At 49.1% G+C, this 19,191-nt stretch overlaps 2 protein-coding genes and 1 long non-coding RNA gene across 24 annotated transcripts in view; 2 read left to right on the plus strand and 1 right to left on the minus strand.

Annotated features, from left to right (window-relative positions):
* The window catches only part of LOC137863493 (uncharacterized), a 122,107-nt gene extending 117,857 nt beyond the window's left edge, over positions 1-4,250 (plus strand). The window contains exon 2 of the long non-coding RNA XR_011100922.1: positions 2,179-4,250. This is a non-coding gene — a long non-coding RNA (uncharacterized lncRNA). The remainder of the gene's footprint in view (positions 1-2,178) is intronic.
* Positions 1-19,191, minus strand: part of LOC137863477 (uncharacterized) — a 143,215-nt gene that overhangs the window by 100,909 nt on the left and 23,115 nt on the right. The gene's annotated exons all lie outside the window — the stretch shown is intronic.
* Positions 8,533-19,191, plus strand: part of LOC137863490 (CD48 antigen-like) — a 69,527-nt gene continuing 58,868 nt past the window's right edge. The window contains exons 1-7 of one of the 4 annotated variants that reach the window (XM_068696649.1): positions 8,533-8,808; positions 9,732-9,885; positions 13,625-13,734; positions 14,281-14,619; positions 16,213-16,482; positions 16,709-16,801; positions 17,467-18,820. In XM_068696649.1, coding sequence (XP_068552750.1) covers positions 13,719-13,734; positions 14,281-14,619; positions 16,213-16,482; positions 16,709-16,801; positions 17,467-17,510 — 762 coding nt within the window. In that variant the 5' untranslated portion in view covers positions 8,533-8,808; positions 9,732-9,885; positions 13,625-13,718 and the 3' untranslated portion in view covers positions 17,511-18,820. Of the gene's footprint in view, positions 8,809-9,731; positions 9,886-13,624; positions 13,735-14,280; positions 14,620-16,212; positions 16,483-16,708; positions 16,802-17,466; positions 18,821-19,191 lie in introns of those variants that run through there. The other 3 variants (XM_068696648.1, XM_068696647.1, XM_068696646.1) reach the window with 3 other exon arrangements.

Raw genomic sequence — 19,191 nt, forward strand, 5'->3', positions numbered from 1 at the left:
GCTGATTTCAGCGGTCCTGTGCATCGACGGTGGCGGTTCTGCGGAGAGCTGACAGAGGGCCCGAGACTGGTTAAAGAGGCAGGATCCGTGAAGTAGTGGGGAAAGGAAGAAGGTAGGCACTCCGGGTTTTTAAGAATCGATCCGGTAACTCTGTGCACAGACCAAGGTAAGAAATATTAAGTATTGCCTTGGGGGTCGGGTATCTGGTGTATGGTAAGCCCTTGCACGGGGAAGTGCTGGCACTACACCAGGGGAATCTGGTGTACGGTAATCCTTGCACGGGGAAGTGCTTGGAAGTACACCAGGGAATCTGGTAAACTCAGGTGTGCGGTAACGCTGGCACGGGGAAGTGCTCGGCGGTACACCCCCATTTTTCAGTACGTTGGTGTGTGGTACACTGCAGAAGGGAAATTTCTGTAGCACATACTGGCGAGGGTTAGGAAAAATGGGAAAATATGAGTTCCAGGGGACAGGGAGATATCCCTGGGGGAGTGCCTACTAATAGTTCTTCCTGAAGAATTAAAAGAAATTGGAAACATAATCCCAAAATTAGAGGGATTGTAAAAGAAAAATATTTTTTTTTTTTTAAAAAAAAAAAAAGGTTAAATATTGTGTATCAGTCTGGACAAAGAACCAATTAAGGAAACAGCAGTATTTTGGCCAAAATACGGGTCTGATGAAAATTCAGGCTTTAAATTTATGTGTAAACAAGAAGATTCCTTTTTTTTAGAGAAGGAGCCAAGTCATGCTCCCTGTAATCTTAATATTGAACTGGTGACAGCAGCAGTCACTCCAGGAAGGGAGACAGGGGCTGTAATTAACACTGTCCCTAAAGAAGGATCGTACTCTAGGCTCTGGTAAGAATTAGAACAAGGTAGAAGATATATTGAGAATTTTGCCTTCCCTGATACTAACAGTACTAACACTAACTGTGTATCCTCTTAGGTGAACTACCCCCTCCTCCTTACCAGCAGAGAGGTTAAGACTTTTAAGAAGGAGAGGAAGTCTTTATTCGAGGACCCCAACAGCCTAGTTGAACAATTAGACCAGTTCCTACGACCTGATTTATACTCTTGGGGGGAGGGAATTATGTCTATAAGTATGTTGTTTACAGGGAAAGAAATGGGAATGATCAGGAGGAGAGCTGCTATACAAGAATGGGAAAGAGCTCATCCTCCAGGACCAGGGGTAATACCGGCAGGGCAGAAATACCCACTTGCCAATCCTGGCTGGAATAATAATAGTGTGCAACACAGAAATCATATGAGAGACTTGGGGTCAGAACGAGAAAGTACTTGGGGATGAGACCTGAGAACCCAGTATCCCAAGCGCTCTTGAAAGTTCATTGTGTGATTAAAGCCTGGCAAAATACGCAGAAAATGCTTCAGAAGGTGGGGGGATGTAGTGAACAGTCACTGGGGGACCCTCCTGTGGGAGGCCCTGGAGGTGTGTGTCCAGAGGGGAGATAAGAAGGAAAAAAAAAAAAAAAAAAAAAAAAAGAGAGTGAAACTAATGGTATTGACAGTGCAGCGGGTAGTGAGGCAGAGGGTCGGAGAAAGAGGAAGAAAATCTTCAGGGGGAGTTAGGGCCAGGATGGAAAGGAGAGGAAGAGAGATGAAGGAATGGCAGGCAAAGAAGGCTACCTGTGTTGTGGCCTGAGTCCTAGCAGGGACAGGCTTTGATAAGATGTTTTAAGTGTGGCCAGGCTGGCCACTTCGAATAGGAATATCCAGAGTGGAAGAAGGAGGAAAGAAGGAAAATGGGATGAAATATGCTATATTGATATGTTGTTTATCTTGGAGGGAAAAGGTATGGAATTAAGTTGGACCCTGACTGAGCCTTTGGTGCTGGTATTAGAAAAGTACAGGCTGGAGAAAGATAAAGGAAGTGTTAAAAGGGTTGCTGAAGGGGTTAAAGGTGTGGCATGTAATATTTAACAGAGCTGTCTGAAGTTGAATGAGCAGGGAAAGGTGATGTAGGCATTATCTAAGTAACAGTCTAGAAGTTTTGGTATATTTGCATATTTGCTGTGGTGTTTGTTCAGTTTCCCAAGCATCGGGGAGGGGGGAACAGCCTGCTCCACCAGGGGCCTCTCCAGCGGCCGCAGGGGGGCTTCGGCTCCAGCACCTGGAGTGCCTCCTCCCCTTCCTTCTGCACTGACTTGGGTGTCTGCGGGAGGGTTTCTCGCTCTCCCAACTGCTGTTGAGCAGCAGGCTTTTGTTTGTTTCTTTGTTTGTTTGTTTTCGTGGCTGTGCTCTCACAGAGGCACGGACTGTATTGCTCATGGCTTGGCTCTGGGCGGCAGTGGGCCCCTTTGGGGCCAGATGAAATTGTCCCTTACCTGCCACGGGGAGGCTTCTGGGTTTTTCTCACGGGGGCTGCCACTGCAGTTTCCCACGCCCCCCCCTCACAGCCCCCGAACCTTGCCATCAAACCCAATACACTGGGGAACAGCTAGGTCATTACTGACTTGTAAAGTATCAGGGATTAAATTAACTAATGAAACCCTAAAAAGTGATGGGGGCAGAAGGGGCTGGGATAACAGTGCCACTTTTGGGGGATACCAAGCTGAGACCAGGGGATAAAATGATCACTGGGTAATTATTGTATGTACCCAAGGCAGGGACTAACTTGTTGAGAAGGGATTTGATGATTAAATTGGGCATTCAAATAGTAAATTGTTAGACTGGAATAACAGTGTTATTAATGGAGTGCTCTCAGGCCCTGAGAGCAAACATACATGTATATTCACCTCTGACTGGAAAGACCCTGAAATGGGGGCGGAAGCAACAATATAGGTGGACAATTTTACCCCCAAGGGTTTACTGGGCCACCTATCTATTTGGTTAAGTTCTAAAAAAAAGATTTTGGAGCAATTACAACCTCCCAAGGAGGTATTAATGTTAACAAATATGTGGATCGTTTTCTATTGTCAGGACAGGAGAAAAGAGTTGTGAAGAAAGCTACTAACAAGCTATTCAACTTTCTGGGAAAGCAGGGCTTGGGAGTATTAAAAAAATAAATAAATTACAATATGGAGAAAGAGAAGTCAGGTATTTAAGGCATCTAATGTCTGAAGGAAAACAGAATAAATGCAGAGAGGATTCAGGGAATTGTTGAAAATTAAGAAAGAACTAAAAAGTTTTAAAAGAAAGATTTTTTTTAAGGAATCAGGAGCCATGAAGTCTGAAGGAAAATCGATACTCCCTGATGGGAGAGAAATGCTGAATAAAGTGATAATGAGGCAAATATTAACTGTTTTACATCAGAAGAGTCATTGGGAGGTGCAAGCAATATGTGATAAGAAAGTATGTCTGTGTAGGAATATACACTTTAGGGAAGCACATATGTAGAGGATGTACCATATGTCAAAAGGTAAATAAAAAGGTCTTCTGTAACCCATCTAGAGGGGGACGGGAGCCAGGGGTTTGACCTTTCCAAAGTATACAGGTAAACTTTACTGAGTTACTTGTTTGTCCTAATTGACCACGTGACTGGATGGGTGTAAAGCTTTACTGCAAGGGTTAAAGCAGGCCTTAGAGATTGAGTGGGATTTTCACAGCCCCTGGTACCCCTCCTCTTCTGGGAAGGTGGAGCGAATGAATCAGACATTAAAGAAGCAATTAACTAAACTAGTGTTAGAAACCCAACTTCCTTGGGTAAAATGCTTACTCCTACAGGTTTAAACAGCACCAAGAAAGGATATAGGAATTTCACCATATGAGATGCTGTTCAGATTGCCCTATCTGGGCAGAAGGGATGAGATACCACAATTCAAAACAAGAGAGTTTTCTTAAGAACTGTATTCTGGGTTTGTCCTCTTCTTTGTCATTTCTCAGGACCTGTGGGTTGTTGGCTCAAACCCCACCTTTGGAATTCCCCATTCACCACCATCACCCAGGAAACCGGGTCCTGATTTGGACCTGGAAAGAGTCAACTCCGGCCTGAATGGGAAGGACAATTACTAACCACTGAAACAGCCATAAGAACTGCGGAAAAAGGTTGGACTCACTATACTCGAGTGAAGGCATCCGTCGACGCTAGTACCTGGGAAGCTGTTCCTACAAAAGACTTGTTGGAAGTTGAAATTGAATAGAAAAATCTCATAGTGGACTCTGAGCAGGATAAGAGCTTACAATTGTAAACTAACCTTTATTTTCACAGGTAACTAACGACTGTGACTTGTGATTGAAAGAAAGAACAGACCTATAGCGAAATGCAGTGCTCCCAAGGGGGGGGTTGTTATAGTAGTAGTGTACATCTTATTTTTTGTATCGATAATTATTTGGAAACCTAAGGTTTAAAAATAATGACAGGGAAAAATTGATTACTAATTTTGTTTTTAGTGATTCTAGGCCTCAGAGAAGGCCTTGGTCAATTGGCAACTTGCAAAAGGCATGACCAGATAATAGCAAAAACGGGATACCCCATCAAAATATGGGTGACTGTGACAGAGGGTTATGTACCACATTCTGTCACGTTTGATGTTTGTGAGGTGTTAGCTTGTGGAGATCTAAATGCCCAACGACAATTGAGCAGAGAGAACAAATAACTGGGAGAGACCCAACAGCCAGATTGAGAATAGCTGTATGGAAACAATCCTCTATTGCCATCAGAGAAAGGGAGAAACTCAAGGAGAAAACAGGAGAGAAAACAGGAAGCCCTCTGAAATGTGTCAGTTCAAACAAGGTATGGGGATGTGAATGCCTGGATAGAATGGGTCAAATATACCGTCCAGAGTCTCAACCGTAGCTACTGCTATGCTTGTGCCTCGGGATGACCGATTGCCCAGATAGTGCCTTTCCCATGGGGGTGGACCAAAGACTCCCAAGGGATGCGATGTATGATTGCATTGTACCAAGAAAAGACTGCCTGGGGAAATGAGGCCTGTAAGTCTCTCTTTGCTGTTCCTTGCATGATAACAGTATCACGGTTCCCCCTGCATTCTCTACAGCTATAGGTAACCATACAGCTTGCCTCTCACGGCAGGGTGTGAGTGCTACCTGGCATCTACGAGAATTTGCCTTGTGCTACCAAGGACTTGATGGGAAACTGCTCAAGACTAGAGATCCCCAGGGCAGATCTCTGGTGGTACGGTGGAGGGAAGATCTTACGGTCCACCCTACCATCTAATTGGGAAGGCACTTGTGCACTTGTTCAATTAGCTATACCCTTCACCCTGGCATTTGAAAGAGAAACATCACAAATACCCAGAGGAAGTAAAAGAGGCTTAGGAATATCATTTGATGATAGAGTATACATAGATTCTATTGGGGTACCTAGAGGAGTTGCAGATGAACATAAAGCCAGAAATCAAATTGCTGCAGGGTTTGAGTCTCTGTTCTGGTGGGTAACAATCAATAAAAATGTGGATTGGATTAATTATTTCTATTATAATCAGCAGAGATTCATCAATTATACCAAGGATGCGATGAGAGGAATCACTGAACAACTAGATGCCATCAGCAAAAATGGCTTGGGAAAACAGGATAGCATTAGATATGATGCTCGCAGAGGAAGGAGGTGTGTTTGTGTGTGTAATACTGAGCAACCATTGTTGCAATCTTATACCCAACAATAGTGTCCCAGATGGCTCGGTAACAAGAGCATTGCAAGGGCTTACCACCCTTGCCAGTGAATTGGCAGAAAAAAAAAATAAAATAAAAAAAAAAAATAGGCATATTTGCAACATTGATCGTAGTTGTAGGAGTTTTGACAGCCATTGGTTGCTGCATTATCCTCTGTGTAAGAGGACCAGTACAGTGGTTAACTGAAACCGCACTATTGAAACAAATGACCATGGAGCCACCACCTTACTCAGATAAGGTGATAATGAGGAGATGGAAAGCAAAGAAAGCAAAGAAGAAGAAGTCTATCAAATTACACCTTAGAGAAAGGTTTTGCAAAAATCAACAGTTTATAAAAAAAGAAAAGGGGGGAATTGTGGGAATAGAAATGTTGTTTTTGCAGAGTTACATTGTTTAGAAGGAGGGAATGTGGTACTGAGATATGCTTACAGTGATAAGAAAGTTTAGCAGGCGACCTTGTAAAATGCAGACAACCAGACTCCTTAGGACAATTAGGTGAAAATCACGGTGTCAAGTCAAGTCAGATAAGTGAAGAAACATTACCACTTCAAACAGTAAAATGTCAAAAGAAATTTGAAATTTAACAGGCCGGCAACTGAAGGCCGTGCATTGTTTGTGAAGCATCAGATAGATTGTGAACCTGGATTACCCACTCAGTGGGGAAACAGGGGAGGGTCCTGCCATCAAAAGGTATATAAACTGTGTTTTGGAACTAGTAGATGCGCTCTCTCCTGCTTGTGGGGCGCCTGCCATTGCAATCGCGAATAAATTACTACTTCACTGAGATCCTCGCCTGAGCCTAAGTTATTGGCTACGGAGTGTTTCTCACACCACTACTAATAATGTGTACAAACAAGTGATGCACAATGCAATTGCTCACCACCCGCTGACCAATGCCCAGCCTAACCCCGAGCAGTCCAGCCCCCTCCCCCCGGTTAGCCACCCCTATATATTGCTTAGCATGACGTCAGATGGTATGGAATACCCCTTTGGCTAGTTTGGGTCACCTGTCCTGGGTCTGTCCCCTCCCAGCTCTTACTGCACCCCCAGCCTGCCTGTTGGCAGGGCAGAGCAAGAAGCTGAGATGTCCTTGGCTTAGTATAAGCACTGCTCTGCAACAATTAAAACATCAGGGTGTTATCAGCACTCTTCTCATCCTAAGCCAAAACACAGCATTCCACCAGCTACTAGGAAGAAAATTAACTCTATTCTAACTGAAACCAGGACAAGGTGTAAGCGAAAAGGCTTATTTTTGTGAACCTTTGAAGTACAAGTTAGGGAAACAATGGGGCATACACAGATTTTTATATACGCCTAACTCCTCATGGGCACTCTTAGGTAGAGATTTATTAGAGCAATTAGGAGCAGAAATTGTCGTTGAAAAAGGGAAAATGAAATTAAGAATAGGAGAAGAACAACTAATAAATGTGTTAAGCTTGGCACTAATACAAACTGACCCTAAAAGTGAAATACCTTTAGAGATCACAGATCAATATGTCCAGGAGTTTGGGCTCCGAAGTCCCTGGAAGAGCTAAAAATGTGGCCTTAATAATTATTAAATTAAAGCCAGGAGAGAAACCCATTAAGGTTAAGTAATATCCTTTGAGGATAGAAGATAGGAAAGGAATTAAAGAGATAATTGATAATTTTTTACAGTATGGATTATTGATTGAATGTGAATCAGAATACAATACACCCATATTGCCAATTAAAAAGGCAGATGAAAAAGCTATAGGTTAGTTCAGGATTTGAGGGCCATAAGTAAAATCACTGAGGATATACATCCAGTAGTGGCAAACCCTTATACTTTGCCGACTAAATTAAAGAATAGTCAAGTCTGGTTTACCGTACTGGATTTAAAAGACACCTTCTTCTGCCTAGGCTTAGCCACAGAAAGCCAAAACCTATTTGCCTTTGAATGGGAAAATCCCAATTCAGGCAGAAAGACGCAGCTTACGTGGACATTACTACCTGAAGGATTCAAGAATAGCCCCACTATTTTTGGAAACCAATTAGCAAGGGAACTCGAAACACGGATGCCTCCGGACACTGAAGGTGCTTTGTTACAATATGTAGATGATCTCTTAATAGCTACCGAGACTAAAGGGAGCTGTATTCAATGGACTATAAGTTTTCTTAATTTTCTGGGTTTAAAATGGATATCAAGTCTCTTGACAGAAAGTCCAGCTGGCTCAACAAAGTGTGACCTATCTGGGATTTGAAATTTCGGGAGGACAACGAGAACTAGGAACTGAACATAAGGAAGTCGTTTGCCGGACTCCAGAACCTCAAACGGTAAAGGAGCTACAAACCTTTTTAGGAATGACAGGTTGGTGTCGCCTTTGGATTTATAATTATGGACGATTGGTAAAGCCTCTATGTGAATTGATAAAGATTAACCAGTCAAAGTTAGTCTGGACTGGAGAAGCACAAAAAGTCTTTAAACAACTTAAACAAGAATTGATGATTTTAAAATATCAAGCAATATTAGTAGAACAAGGTGATGTGGGAATTGTGGTCATTAACATCGTAAATCCAGCTTCTTTCCTTAGTGGAACTCTGGATCAACCCATAACCCATGATTGTATAGAAACAATGGAGACTGTGTATGCTAATCGACCCGATCTTAAGGAAGAACTTTTAGAAGATGCTGACGAATCTTGGTATACTGATGGAAGCAGCTTTGTGAAACAAGGACAACGTAAGGCAGGGTACGCCATTACAACCACTCAACAGGTAATCGAGTCCAAACCATTACCCCTGGGATGTCCACCCAGAAAGCAGTTTACAGCCGATTACGTCACCCCCACCCCCCCTTCCCCTCCCCTCCCCGCTCTGCCCCCCCCTCCGCCCGGCTCCGTCAGTGGTGCGATCGCCCCATTGGCGGCCGCGCGTCCCCGGTTCCCCGACGCCACCTCCCACCGACTATAAGAGGCGGCAAGCGGCGACCTCCCGCGACCGCCGCCGCCGCCGTCCCCGCCATGTAAGCTGGGCGCCGCCGCCCGCGCCTCGCCGAGTTAGAGCCGAGCCCGTCCCGACCCGACCGAGCGTCCCCCGCCGGCCGCCGCCTCCATGCATCCCGCCCTGTACACCCGGGCCAGCAAGATACGCGAGATCGCCGCGGCCGTGGGCTTCATCTCCAAGTTCCTGCGGACCAAGGGGCTGATGAACGAGCGGCAGCTGCAGACCTTCAGCCAGGGCCTGCAGGAGCTGCTGGCAGGTGAGGGAGGGCGGCCCCCGGGCTGTGCGCGGAGCCCCCCCACACGCACACACACCCCGATCCGACCCGCCCCGCTCCGCGGACAAATCCCGGCCGCGGGGCCCCCGGGTCGCTCTCGGGGCTGGTTCCGCCCCCGTGAGGAGCCGTCAGGGCAGGACGCGGCCCGGTTCCTCTTCTGGAGGCACCGCGCGGCCGCCCTCAGGCTCCGGTTGGGGTCGGTGGCGCCCGGATCCCGGCTGCCCCCGAGGCTCTGTAGCTCTGGCTTCCCATTGCTTAGCAAGGGGGGAGCCTGGGGGGAGCCGGGGCTGAGCCGAAACCTGCACACAGCAGCTTTCAGGACCTCCTGCCACCATGGAGCTGGCTTTGGGTAACGCTGGTGTATTGGCTTTATGTGCCAAGGTTTGGTATGTGGCTGCCAATTGAGTGATGCTGATTCAAAGATCGAAGCCGAAATTTCTAAGTGGCGAAGTATCCTTTATTGTCAGCGCTGGATGCACGGGGGATCCTTACACCTAACGTGCATGTTCGAAGTAACAAACTGTCTCATATTTATACAGCAAAACAATGGATATTCAATTAACGCCTATACATATTAGTTACCAAAACCCGCCTACTCTCACTCCGTATGCTAATTAGCTTATCAGTTCTTGCGCTTACGCAAAGCCTCCCAAGAATTGTGGGCAGGGGTCTTCAGGGCGTGGGCAGTGGTATTTGGGAGTCAGACTGTAGGTCTTCCTCATGATGTACTTTTCATCTTTTGCCACAGAACGCCAAGTTGGCTGAATCAGTTGTTTCCCAAGCTGCAGGAATGCCGAGTAGGCTCAAATTAGCTCAAGTTTCATAACTGAAGTTTGGCACATAACGAGATGTCGAATATTTTTTTCTCATTACGATTTTAACTACAAGATTTATTCTATCCTAAGGTGAGTTTATACAGTATCAATGCTGATTGTGCCTCGGGGAGAACAGACTTCGGAAAAGAAAGAAAAGAAAAAAACCTACTGTGAACAACAGCTGAAAACAGCAGCTGAGAAGAGGAAGGAGGAGCACAGACAGAAACAGCCCTGCAGACACAAGGTGAGTGCAGCAGGAGGGCAGGAGGGGCTCCAGGCACACAGCAGCAGATCCCCTGCAGCCTGTGGAGAGGCCCCTGGTGGAGCAGGCTGTCCCCCTGCAGCCCATGGGTCCCACATGGAGCAGATCTCCACGCTGCAGCCCGTGGAGAGGAGCCCACGCAGGACCAGGGCATCTGGGGGAGCTGCTGCCCACGGGGTACCCACGTTGGAGCAGTTTGCTTCTGATGGGTGCACCCTGTGCTATGAACCTGTGTGTGGAGCAGTTCTCTGCTGCTGCTGCTTTAAGAGCAAAATGGGAACGAGGTGAATACAAAGGAATGTGAAAAGGGGTTGTGCTGGTGGGGTTGGGGACAGGGAGATGGGGATGGAGCCATGGGGACAGAGGGACCCCCTGCTTTCCCCTAGGGCTGCAGCTGCTCTCCCCCACAGGGTACTGGGATCTGCTCCCCCAGCTCAGCTTCCCCTCCTATCCAGCTCTGTATCTGCCCCCTCCTGATAAGTGCACCTGAAAGCACCAGCTCGTACCATGTGCTGTGGGAAAATAACTGGTCCTGAGTGTGAGAGCTGAATTTGCACATGCCTGCTATTTCTTTCCATCATGAGGCCTTTTTCTTCCCTGTCTGAGCCCTTGGTGAGGGCTGATAATGACTGACCATGTCTGCTCCTCGCCCATCCTCTGTGCTTGCCCTGCACAGCTGCTGCAAAGTGGTAACACAAGGGCACACAGCAGTGAGGGGCCCACGAGCAATGCTGGATAAAGCTGGCTGCAGACAATCCTGCTTCTGTCAGACCATGTAGAAAATATTCTTGCTTCTTTCTGAGGTCTTAAACTGTGTGCAAAGCACCCAAGCTGGAGGAATAGCGCCGATAACTTATTCTTTACAGAACTAAGAGAGGCCTCGAGATTAACTCCCCTTGTCCTTATGGGGGACTTCAACTTGCCAGACGTTAACTGGGAGTGCCACACGGCTGACATGAGCAAGTCCAGGAGGTTCATGAAGCACCTAGATGATAACTTCTTGGTGCAGGTGCTAACGGAGCCAACTAGGAAAGGTGCCCTCCTAGACCTGCTGCTAGAAAACAGAGAGGGTCTGGTGGGAGATGTGGCGATTGGTGGCCGCCTCGGTCATAGCGACCATGAAGTGGTTGAGTTCAAAATTTACGGTGACAGAAGGAAAAGTGCCACCAAAACCTCATCCCTAGATATGGGGAAGGCGGACTTCAGGCTGCTCGGGGAACTAGTCAGCAAGGTCCCCTGGGAAGCTGCTCTTGAAGGCCTTGATGTCCACCAGTGCTGGTCACTCTTTAAGCGATGCCTCCTAGAAGCACAAGATCAGGCAATTCCTAAATATCGCAAGTCAGGCAGGCGTGGCAGGAGGCCGGCGTGGCTGACCAGGAACATTCTTATGGAGATTAGGCGGAAACAGAGAGTGTTTCGCTACTGGAAGGAGGGCCAGGTGACATGGAAAGAATACAGGGATGCTGCTCGTGTCTGTAGGAAGAAAATTCGTGTGGCTAAAGCACACCTAGAGTTGAAGCTGGCTGTGTCTGTGAGAGAAAATAAAAAGGTTTTTTTAGATATGTGAATGGAAAAAGGAGAACTAAAGAATACATAGGGCCGCTCCTTGATAGGGAAGGTCTCCTCACAGACGATGACATAGGCAAAGCAGAGACGCTTAACGCCTTCTTTGCCTCTGTCTTCAATGCCGATGATGGGCTTCGGGACCCAGGGTGCCCCGAGCTGGAGGACCGGGACGGTGGGGATGACAAACTCCCAGCCGACCCTGAACGTGTGCGGGATCTGCTACTCCACCTGGATCCCTACAAGTCCATGGGTCCGGACGGGATTCATCCCCGGGTGCTGAAGGAGCTGGCGGACGTCATCGCGGAACCTCTCTCAATTATTTTTCAACGATCCTGGGAGTCTGGAGAGGTCCCGGTAGACTGGAAGCTGGCAAATGTTGTGCCGATTTTCAAGAAGGGTCAGAAAGAAGACCCTAGCAATTACAGGCCTGTCAGTCTCACATCAGTGCCTGGTAAAATCATGGAGAAGATGGTTCTCGAACGTATTGAGGCGCACCTGGGGGACAAAGCAGTCATTGGTCCCAGCCAGCATGGGTTTGTGAAGGGTAGGTCCTGCCTAACTAACCTGATTTCCGTTTATGATAAGATCACCCGTATGGTGGACCAAGGGAAACCAGCTGATGTGATTTTTTTGGACTTCAGCAAGGCTTTTGACACGGTTTCCCATAGGATCCTACTGGACAAAATGTCCAGCATACAGCTAAATAAAAACATCATCCGATGGGTGAGCAATTGGCTAACGGGCAGGGCCCAAAGGGTTGTGGTTAATGGGGCTGCGTCAGGCTGGCGGGCGGTCACTAGTGGGGTCCCTCAAGGCTCCATTTTAGGGCCGATACTTTTCAATATTTTTATAAACGATCTGGATGTAGGAATAGAAGGCATTTTGAGCAAGTTTGCTGATGACACCAAACTTGGAAGAGTTGTGGACTCAGGTGAGGGTGGAAAGGCCTTGCAGAGGGATCTGGATAGGTTGGAGAGCTGGGCGATCGCCAACCGCATGAAGTTCAATAAGAACAAGTGCCGGGTCCTGCACCTGGGACGGGGAAACCCTGGCTGCACGTACAGACTGGGCGATGAGACGCTGGAGAGCAGCCTAGAAGAGAGGGATCTGGGGGTCATGGTAGACAACAAGTTGAATATGAGCCGGCAGTGTGCCCTGGCAGCCAGGAGGGCCAACCGTGTCCTGGGGTGCATCAAGCACGGCATCGCTAGTAGGTCGAGGGAGGTGATTGTCCCGCTCTGCTCTGGGCGGCCTCACCTCGAGTGCTGTGTGCAGTTCTGGGCACCACAGTATAAAAAGGACATGAAACTGTTGGAGAGTGTCCAGAGGAGGGCTACGAAGATGGTGAAAGGCCTGGAGGGGAAGACGTACGAGGAACGGCTGAGGGCACTGGGCCTGTTCAGCCTGGAGAAGAGGAGGCTGAGGGGAGACCTCATCGCAGTCTACAACTTCCTCATAAGGGGGTGTCGAGAGGCAGGAGACCTTTTCTCCATTAACACCAGCGACAGGACCCGCGGGAACGGGGTTAAGCTGAGGCAGGGGAAGTTTAGGCTGGACATCAGGAAGTGGTTCTTCACAGAGAGGGTGGTTGCACACTGGAACAGGCTCCCCAGGGAAGTGGGCACTGCACCGAGCCTGACTGAATTTAAGAAGAGATTGGACTGTGCACTTAGTCACATGGTCTGAACTTTTGGGTAGACCTGTGCGGTGTCAAGAGTTGGACTTGATGATCCTTAAGGGTCCCTTCCAACTCAGGATGTTCTATGATTCTATGAATGCGGTTCCTTTTCCTAAGGGAAGCTGGCTCTGGTTACTCTGGATGGGCATTTCCTGGATGAGCCAGCAAGGCGAGGTGGAGGAGTTGCTCTTTATGTGAGAGAGCAACTACATTGTGTTGAGTTCTGCCCAGGGGAGGATGAGGAGAGAGCTGAGAGTCAACCAGAGAGGTGTTTCTGTACAGGCAGGGGCATGGCCGTCACGGGCAGCGGCTCTACAAATGGGTGTTGAAGGGACGAGGCAGAGCTGCAGCACTGCCAAGCTGCAGTGAAGGGAGGGCTGCAGAAAGCACCAGCACTGCTGCCTGTGTTGCCATGGGCTGGCAGCGCGTGGGAAGTGCTGATGGTGCTGAGGGTGCTTTTCACGGTGTCGTTCCCAGGCTGGTCCATCGCTGCTAGTGACCCTGCTGAGAGCGTTGCTGCAGAAGGAGCTCAACCCTCGTGGCGGTTTGAAAGCACCTGTGGCTCTTTGCCATGTCCTTCTCCGGCTGTGAGTGTGAGAGGGGACTTGTCCTTGGGCTGGGTACCACCGCGCAGCCCTCCTGCTGCAGCAGACCTGGGAGAGGTGGAGAGCGGGCACCTGCAGCATTTCCACGCTCGCTTGCACCTCTGTGCTACAGAAGGGCTGGTCGAGGCGTGAGCATCCTGGCAGGTGCCTCCCAGTGCTGCAGCCTGGGTCCCACCAGGTTCGGGTGCTGAGGGAACTGGGTGAGGTCCAGGGGTGAAGCCACGCTGAACGTGGTCCCACTGAGCAGCTCCTGACATGCAGAAGCCCCCAAGGAGCCCAATTCCTGTTGTTTTTATTTCAAAGGGCAGGGAAATACTTGAACCAGCTAAGAACCATTTTTATAACGTGCCCATAACGTTATGATTTTTTCTTAAAAAGCAAAAAGGGAGGACAGAAATCAGACGTGCACAATGGGTTTCAAGAAGTCAGTTGGGGCCTTTTCAAGAAGAGCATAAGAGCAGCTGAATTTGTCCTTTGGCTTTTGCTTAGAAGTAACCCACCCTGCCCTGGCTTCTCTCCTGTTTCCAGACCTGCTGCTGCTTTTGCAGGTGTCCTGTCTTGCAGCAGAAATGACAGAGCTCTGGGCAGAGGAAGGATCCTCTGTCACGATGCACGCACCGGCTATCAGGAACATCGACTTGGTCGAGTGGGAATACATAAGAGAGAACATCCCCAAATTAATCCTGCGGTACTACGCAGAGTCGCAGTCAGTAACCATTGACCCAGCTTACAAAGGCAGAGTGGTTTTCCACCAAAACAACGGCTCCCTTGTCCTGCAGAAGCTGCGAGAGACGGACAGTGGCATCTATAAAGCAACAGTTAACTCGATGCAGGACAAAGCAGCAACAACCAATCTTACAGTGCTCAGTAAGTCAAAATTGGTTGAAAGGATGTTTTTCTCTGACCATCAGTAGGATTTGCCATCAGTAGGGTGCACAGGCATGCCTCCCCCTAAGTGGACTAGAGGAGGACTTTCTGGTTTCATTACTGCCTTGAATGACGTAGACTGGAGACCCCAGAAGAATTGCTGGGAAATGTTGTAATGTATTCTGAGACTGAATCTGGCTGTGGGTTGAGATCTGGGTTGGGAATCCAGGCGGCTCAGTGCCTCCATTCTTGTACCTGCTTACTTCAGCACGAGCAGCTGCTCATAGGCGGTGAATGTCATAAAATGCCCTCCAGAGACAGGATTTCTCACCAGGCTTTGCAGCCTCTCCCTTCACACCAGCACTGCCTTCCCCTGCCTCTGCACTTCCCTGCAGGACAAACAGAAATGAGAGCTCACCCGGGTTTGCATTGCCCTTTCCTAGAGCTCAGCAGCACTGCAGGAGCACCCTGCATGTAGGACATCCAGGGAAGGAAGATTTCAGGAGCATGTGGTTGCTACCAGGTGGAGGTCCAGGTGTAGCTAAGAGCAACCCCAAATGCTGCAGGCACCCAGGTGCTAGCTGAGGGATGGACTCTGACATCCTTTTGTTGTGGCATGGCTCTTCAGCATTGCTCCTCTGGGCTTTGGTCCATCTGGGGCTTGACCAGTGTAAATGGTCATAATAACAGAATCACAGAACGGTTTGGGTTGGAAGGGACCTTACAGCCCACCCCTTTCCAACCCCTTGCCATGGGCAGTGACACCTCTCACTAGCCCAAGCTGCCCCCAGCCCCATCTGAGCTGGCCTTGGGCACCTCCAGGGATGGGGCACCCATAGCTTGTCCTGACAGCCTGTGCCAGTGCCTCACTACCCTCGTTATAAAGATTTTTTTCCTTGTATCTAATCTAAACCTACCTTTTTTTAGTTTAAAGCCCTTACCCCTTGTCCCATCACTCCACTCCCTGGCAAAGAGTCCCTCCCCAGCTTTCCTGTAGCCCCCTTTAGGTACTGGAGGGTTGGTAAAAGGTCCCCCCAGAGCCTTCTCTTCTCCCAGCTGAACACCCCCAACTCTCTCAGCGTGTGTCCATAGCAGAGGTGCTCCAGCCCCCTGATCATCTCTGTTGTGGCCCTCCTCTGGACTCTTCTGATACGTCCATGTCCTTGTGCCAGAGCACCCCTCCACCCCACTTCTGTGCGGGGTCAGCTTTCTCCTCTTGGAAGTGTCCATAAAGTCCCCGTCATCACTTCCCAGCATAATCCCAAGGTGCAGCTCTGTCGGGTCGGTGTCCGTGGCCCCAGGGTGCCATGCCTGAGCTCCAGGGGCTGGTGCTGCCCACCCCAGGGGAGGTGCCGTGGCTTAAGGGCAGCGGCTGGGACATCGGCTCTGAGCTTGGTGGATGCTGCCCTGCTCCTGCACTGTCTTCTCCCCTGCCAGACTCAACCGAGGCACTGATCTGAGGTGCGAATGAGAAGAGGAGGTGCTGCTCACCCTGCATGGGGCTTGCTGTTCTGGCATCTCATGCGGGGCGGGTTTAAGGTGGGAGGAGAGGCAATCCCAGGCAGTGCTGCCATGTCGCTCTCTGCTTTCCAGAGCCCTTGCCCCAGCCCAAGCTCCAGAGCAGTTCAAACCTGGATGGTTCACTCATCAACCTGACCTGCGTGCTGCCAGAAGGAACGGTGGCTGATGTCTCCTGGAAGAAGGATGGACATCCCCTTCCCCCCGAAAAGTGCTTCCAGCTCACTGGGAAGAACACTGTGCTGCAGATAAGGAAGGCAGAGAAGTCGGTTTGTGGCTCCTACTCCTGCATAATCAACAACACCATCAGCTTGAAGGAGGCAGCCCTCAACCTGACCATGACAGGTTAGTGTTGGCCTGCCCTGCAAAGCCCTGGGTGGCTTTGTAGGCTGTAGGTGATGCAGTCATGGCAAGCCTTGTGCTTAGCTGGGAGGTCACAGCAGGGCACGGTTTGCCCCTGGAGCTCCAGAGCGTGAAGCACCAGGATGCTCTGAATGACCTTCATGTTCTGTAGATGTTCAAGGGGGGCAGGAGAGCAACCACTGACAAGTTCTCACTGTCTCCTTGGCAGAGCGGGGCTGCTCAGAGGCTGTCAATCTGACCATTGGCTTCGTCATTCCTGCTCTAGCAGTCGTCCTCATGCTGCTGTTCCTGTTCCTGTGCTGTAAGTAGCCCATTGGTTTCCTTCCAGCCACACCAAGTACCTGCTCCATCACTGAGACCCCACTCTCAGCTCCCACCCCCTGGCAGCAGGTCTTGTGACAAGAGGCAAAGTGCCTCTGATTCACTCAGGGATGCTCAAGGAGGTGTTCGTGGAAGGCGAGTTCCTCCTCCCGAACATGGAGGATGCTCTTCTGCTCTCCTCCTGACCCAGGAGACGTGGGCTGGTGCCCAGCTGGCCACTAACCTGAGCAGTAGTGAGCCCACGGTGTGACTCCCCAGAAACGAGTGCTCAACTCTCATCATCTCCTGCAGGAACGAGTGCGGAGGAGGCTCCATTACGTGTTGAAGAGAGGGTGGGAAGGGGACCCCTGCTTTGCCAGGGTGTGCAGAATATTTGGGAATCGGAACTACAAGAAATATTGCAGTAACCTACCAAGGGCTCGTAGGTTAGAGGTGCAGGGGCTTGCAGGCAAGGTGGGTGTCCATCTCTGTGCTGCCTTCTGGCTCTCCATCCAAAACAGAGATCTCGTTTTGGACACAGAGGGGTTTGGCCATGGGAAAGCCTCCAAAACCCATTCTTCCCTGCAGTCGCATTTTCACATGTCCCCATGAAGCTCAGGGTGGTGTTGCAAACCCAGGAGCTGATGCCCTCTCCTTCGTTTTCAGATTACAAGAAAAATCGGGAGAGGCAGCAGCCGCTGGAGCCCTAGGAGGTCACCCACAGCTTACAGACCACGTCTACCTCAGTGACTTCCAGCACACATCAGGTGTCTCCTTCTCTGGGTGCTGCAGATTGTTGTAATGGTACGATTAATATTTAATACTCACCGGGAAGCATCCATCTGCCTTCCTGCAGAACGGCACGGGTGGATTTGTCACCATCTGGGGGGTGACATCAGAAGAACCAGTCATTGGAAAAGCTGGTACATTCCTCCTAGGCCAGTCCAGACACTGAACTAGTGCCAAAGTGGATACTGGATGATTTTGAGTCTTAAGGATTCTTTGTAATACATCTAGGTTAGATTGCTGCTTTTTTGTAAGGGAGCTTCCTGTAGTTCCCGACCGCTCACCTCCTGTCCTGCAGATCACTGATGGTGCTCGAGAGCCTTTCCTTTTCCTCCAGCTACGGTTGGGTTGGGCATTAACACTGGAATGGGCTGCTACAGCCTCACTTGTTGTGCCCCACATTGGGTGCCATTTGTGGTGACCGAGTGCACGGACTCTTCGTGTGCTCAAGTCTCTATTGCAACCCGGCGATGCTCCTTTTACACACTTCCCTTCCAGAGGTTTTCCTTCCACAAATCCTCCAGCCCCGTTTACAGTCCTTTGATCCTTGTATTTCTCAGGCTGGTAGGTACCTTACTGCAACCTCCTGTTCCCATGCTGGGTTTTGGTCACACTTTGGTACTTTCCTCTTTCCTGGGCCTCGTGGCAGTCCTTGCCCAGAACTGCTCACAGCACTGGAGGTGAGGCTGCACAGCGCAGGGCAGGCAGGCAGGACAGTTCCTTCCCTCGACCGACTAGCGATGCCGTGCTTGGTGCCCCCAGGGTACGGCTGGCAATATGTGATTACAGATCCCACACTGGTCTACCTTTTTGCAGGTGCCCTTTCCTGGGTACTGACTATTATTGTGGTTGGCAAGCTCTCCTTTTCTATTTTTATATATTTATATATATATATATATTTTCATATACATATTTGTATAAATGTTGAGTGATTTTTGGAACAGCAAGGAGGCCATGACTTGTTTCAGCTGATCAAACCAAGGTACGAGGGCGACTACGAGGAGTTCCCATGATGGTGTTCCCATACCGCCCGATTGAGGAATTAAAATTACTGTTGCCAGCAGCTGGCTTCAAGGACAAGATCTACGTAGCTGCTCATCACAAAGGGTTTGTTTTCTTGCAGTTGTTTGTCTGAGTGCTTTTGAGCAATAATCTTGTGTGAGACACTATCTGCCCCTGTTAAGTTTGCTATAAGAATCAGGCTATTCAGGTAATAAAGGAGAGCATGATATGACTGTACTAGCGTCTCATGTTTTCAGCTGTTCTTCCTCCAACATATATGTATATTTTATATATACCCTGATTTTTTATATATATTTAAAAGAACCAGTGACCTAGCCTGTGCTGATTTCCCTTGCACAGGCTCTTAACTGACCTTGTGGTCACACCACAGCTGTCAGTGGTTTCCATCCTTTGTGGGCTGTAGACTTTTGGGTTCAGCTGAAGGTCCTTTGCTGTGCCCCCTGGTATCAGATGAGAAATGTGTTCATACAAGAAAATAAAATAAATAAATAAATAAACAATCTACCTTAGGTCACCTTTTTCTTCGCTTTGCTGGAGCCGTTGCAATAGAAGGATTCCATTTGGATCCTTTGCTGGTGTCCC

The sequence above is a fragment of the Anas acuta genome, chromosome 13 (assembly GCF_963932015.1).
Source record: "Anas acuta chromosome 13, bAnaAcu1.1, whole genome shotgun sequence".
NCBI lineage: Eukaryota > Metazoa > Chordata > Aves > Anseriformes > Anatidae > Anas > Anas acuta.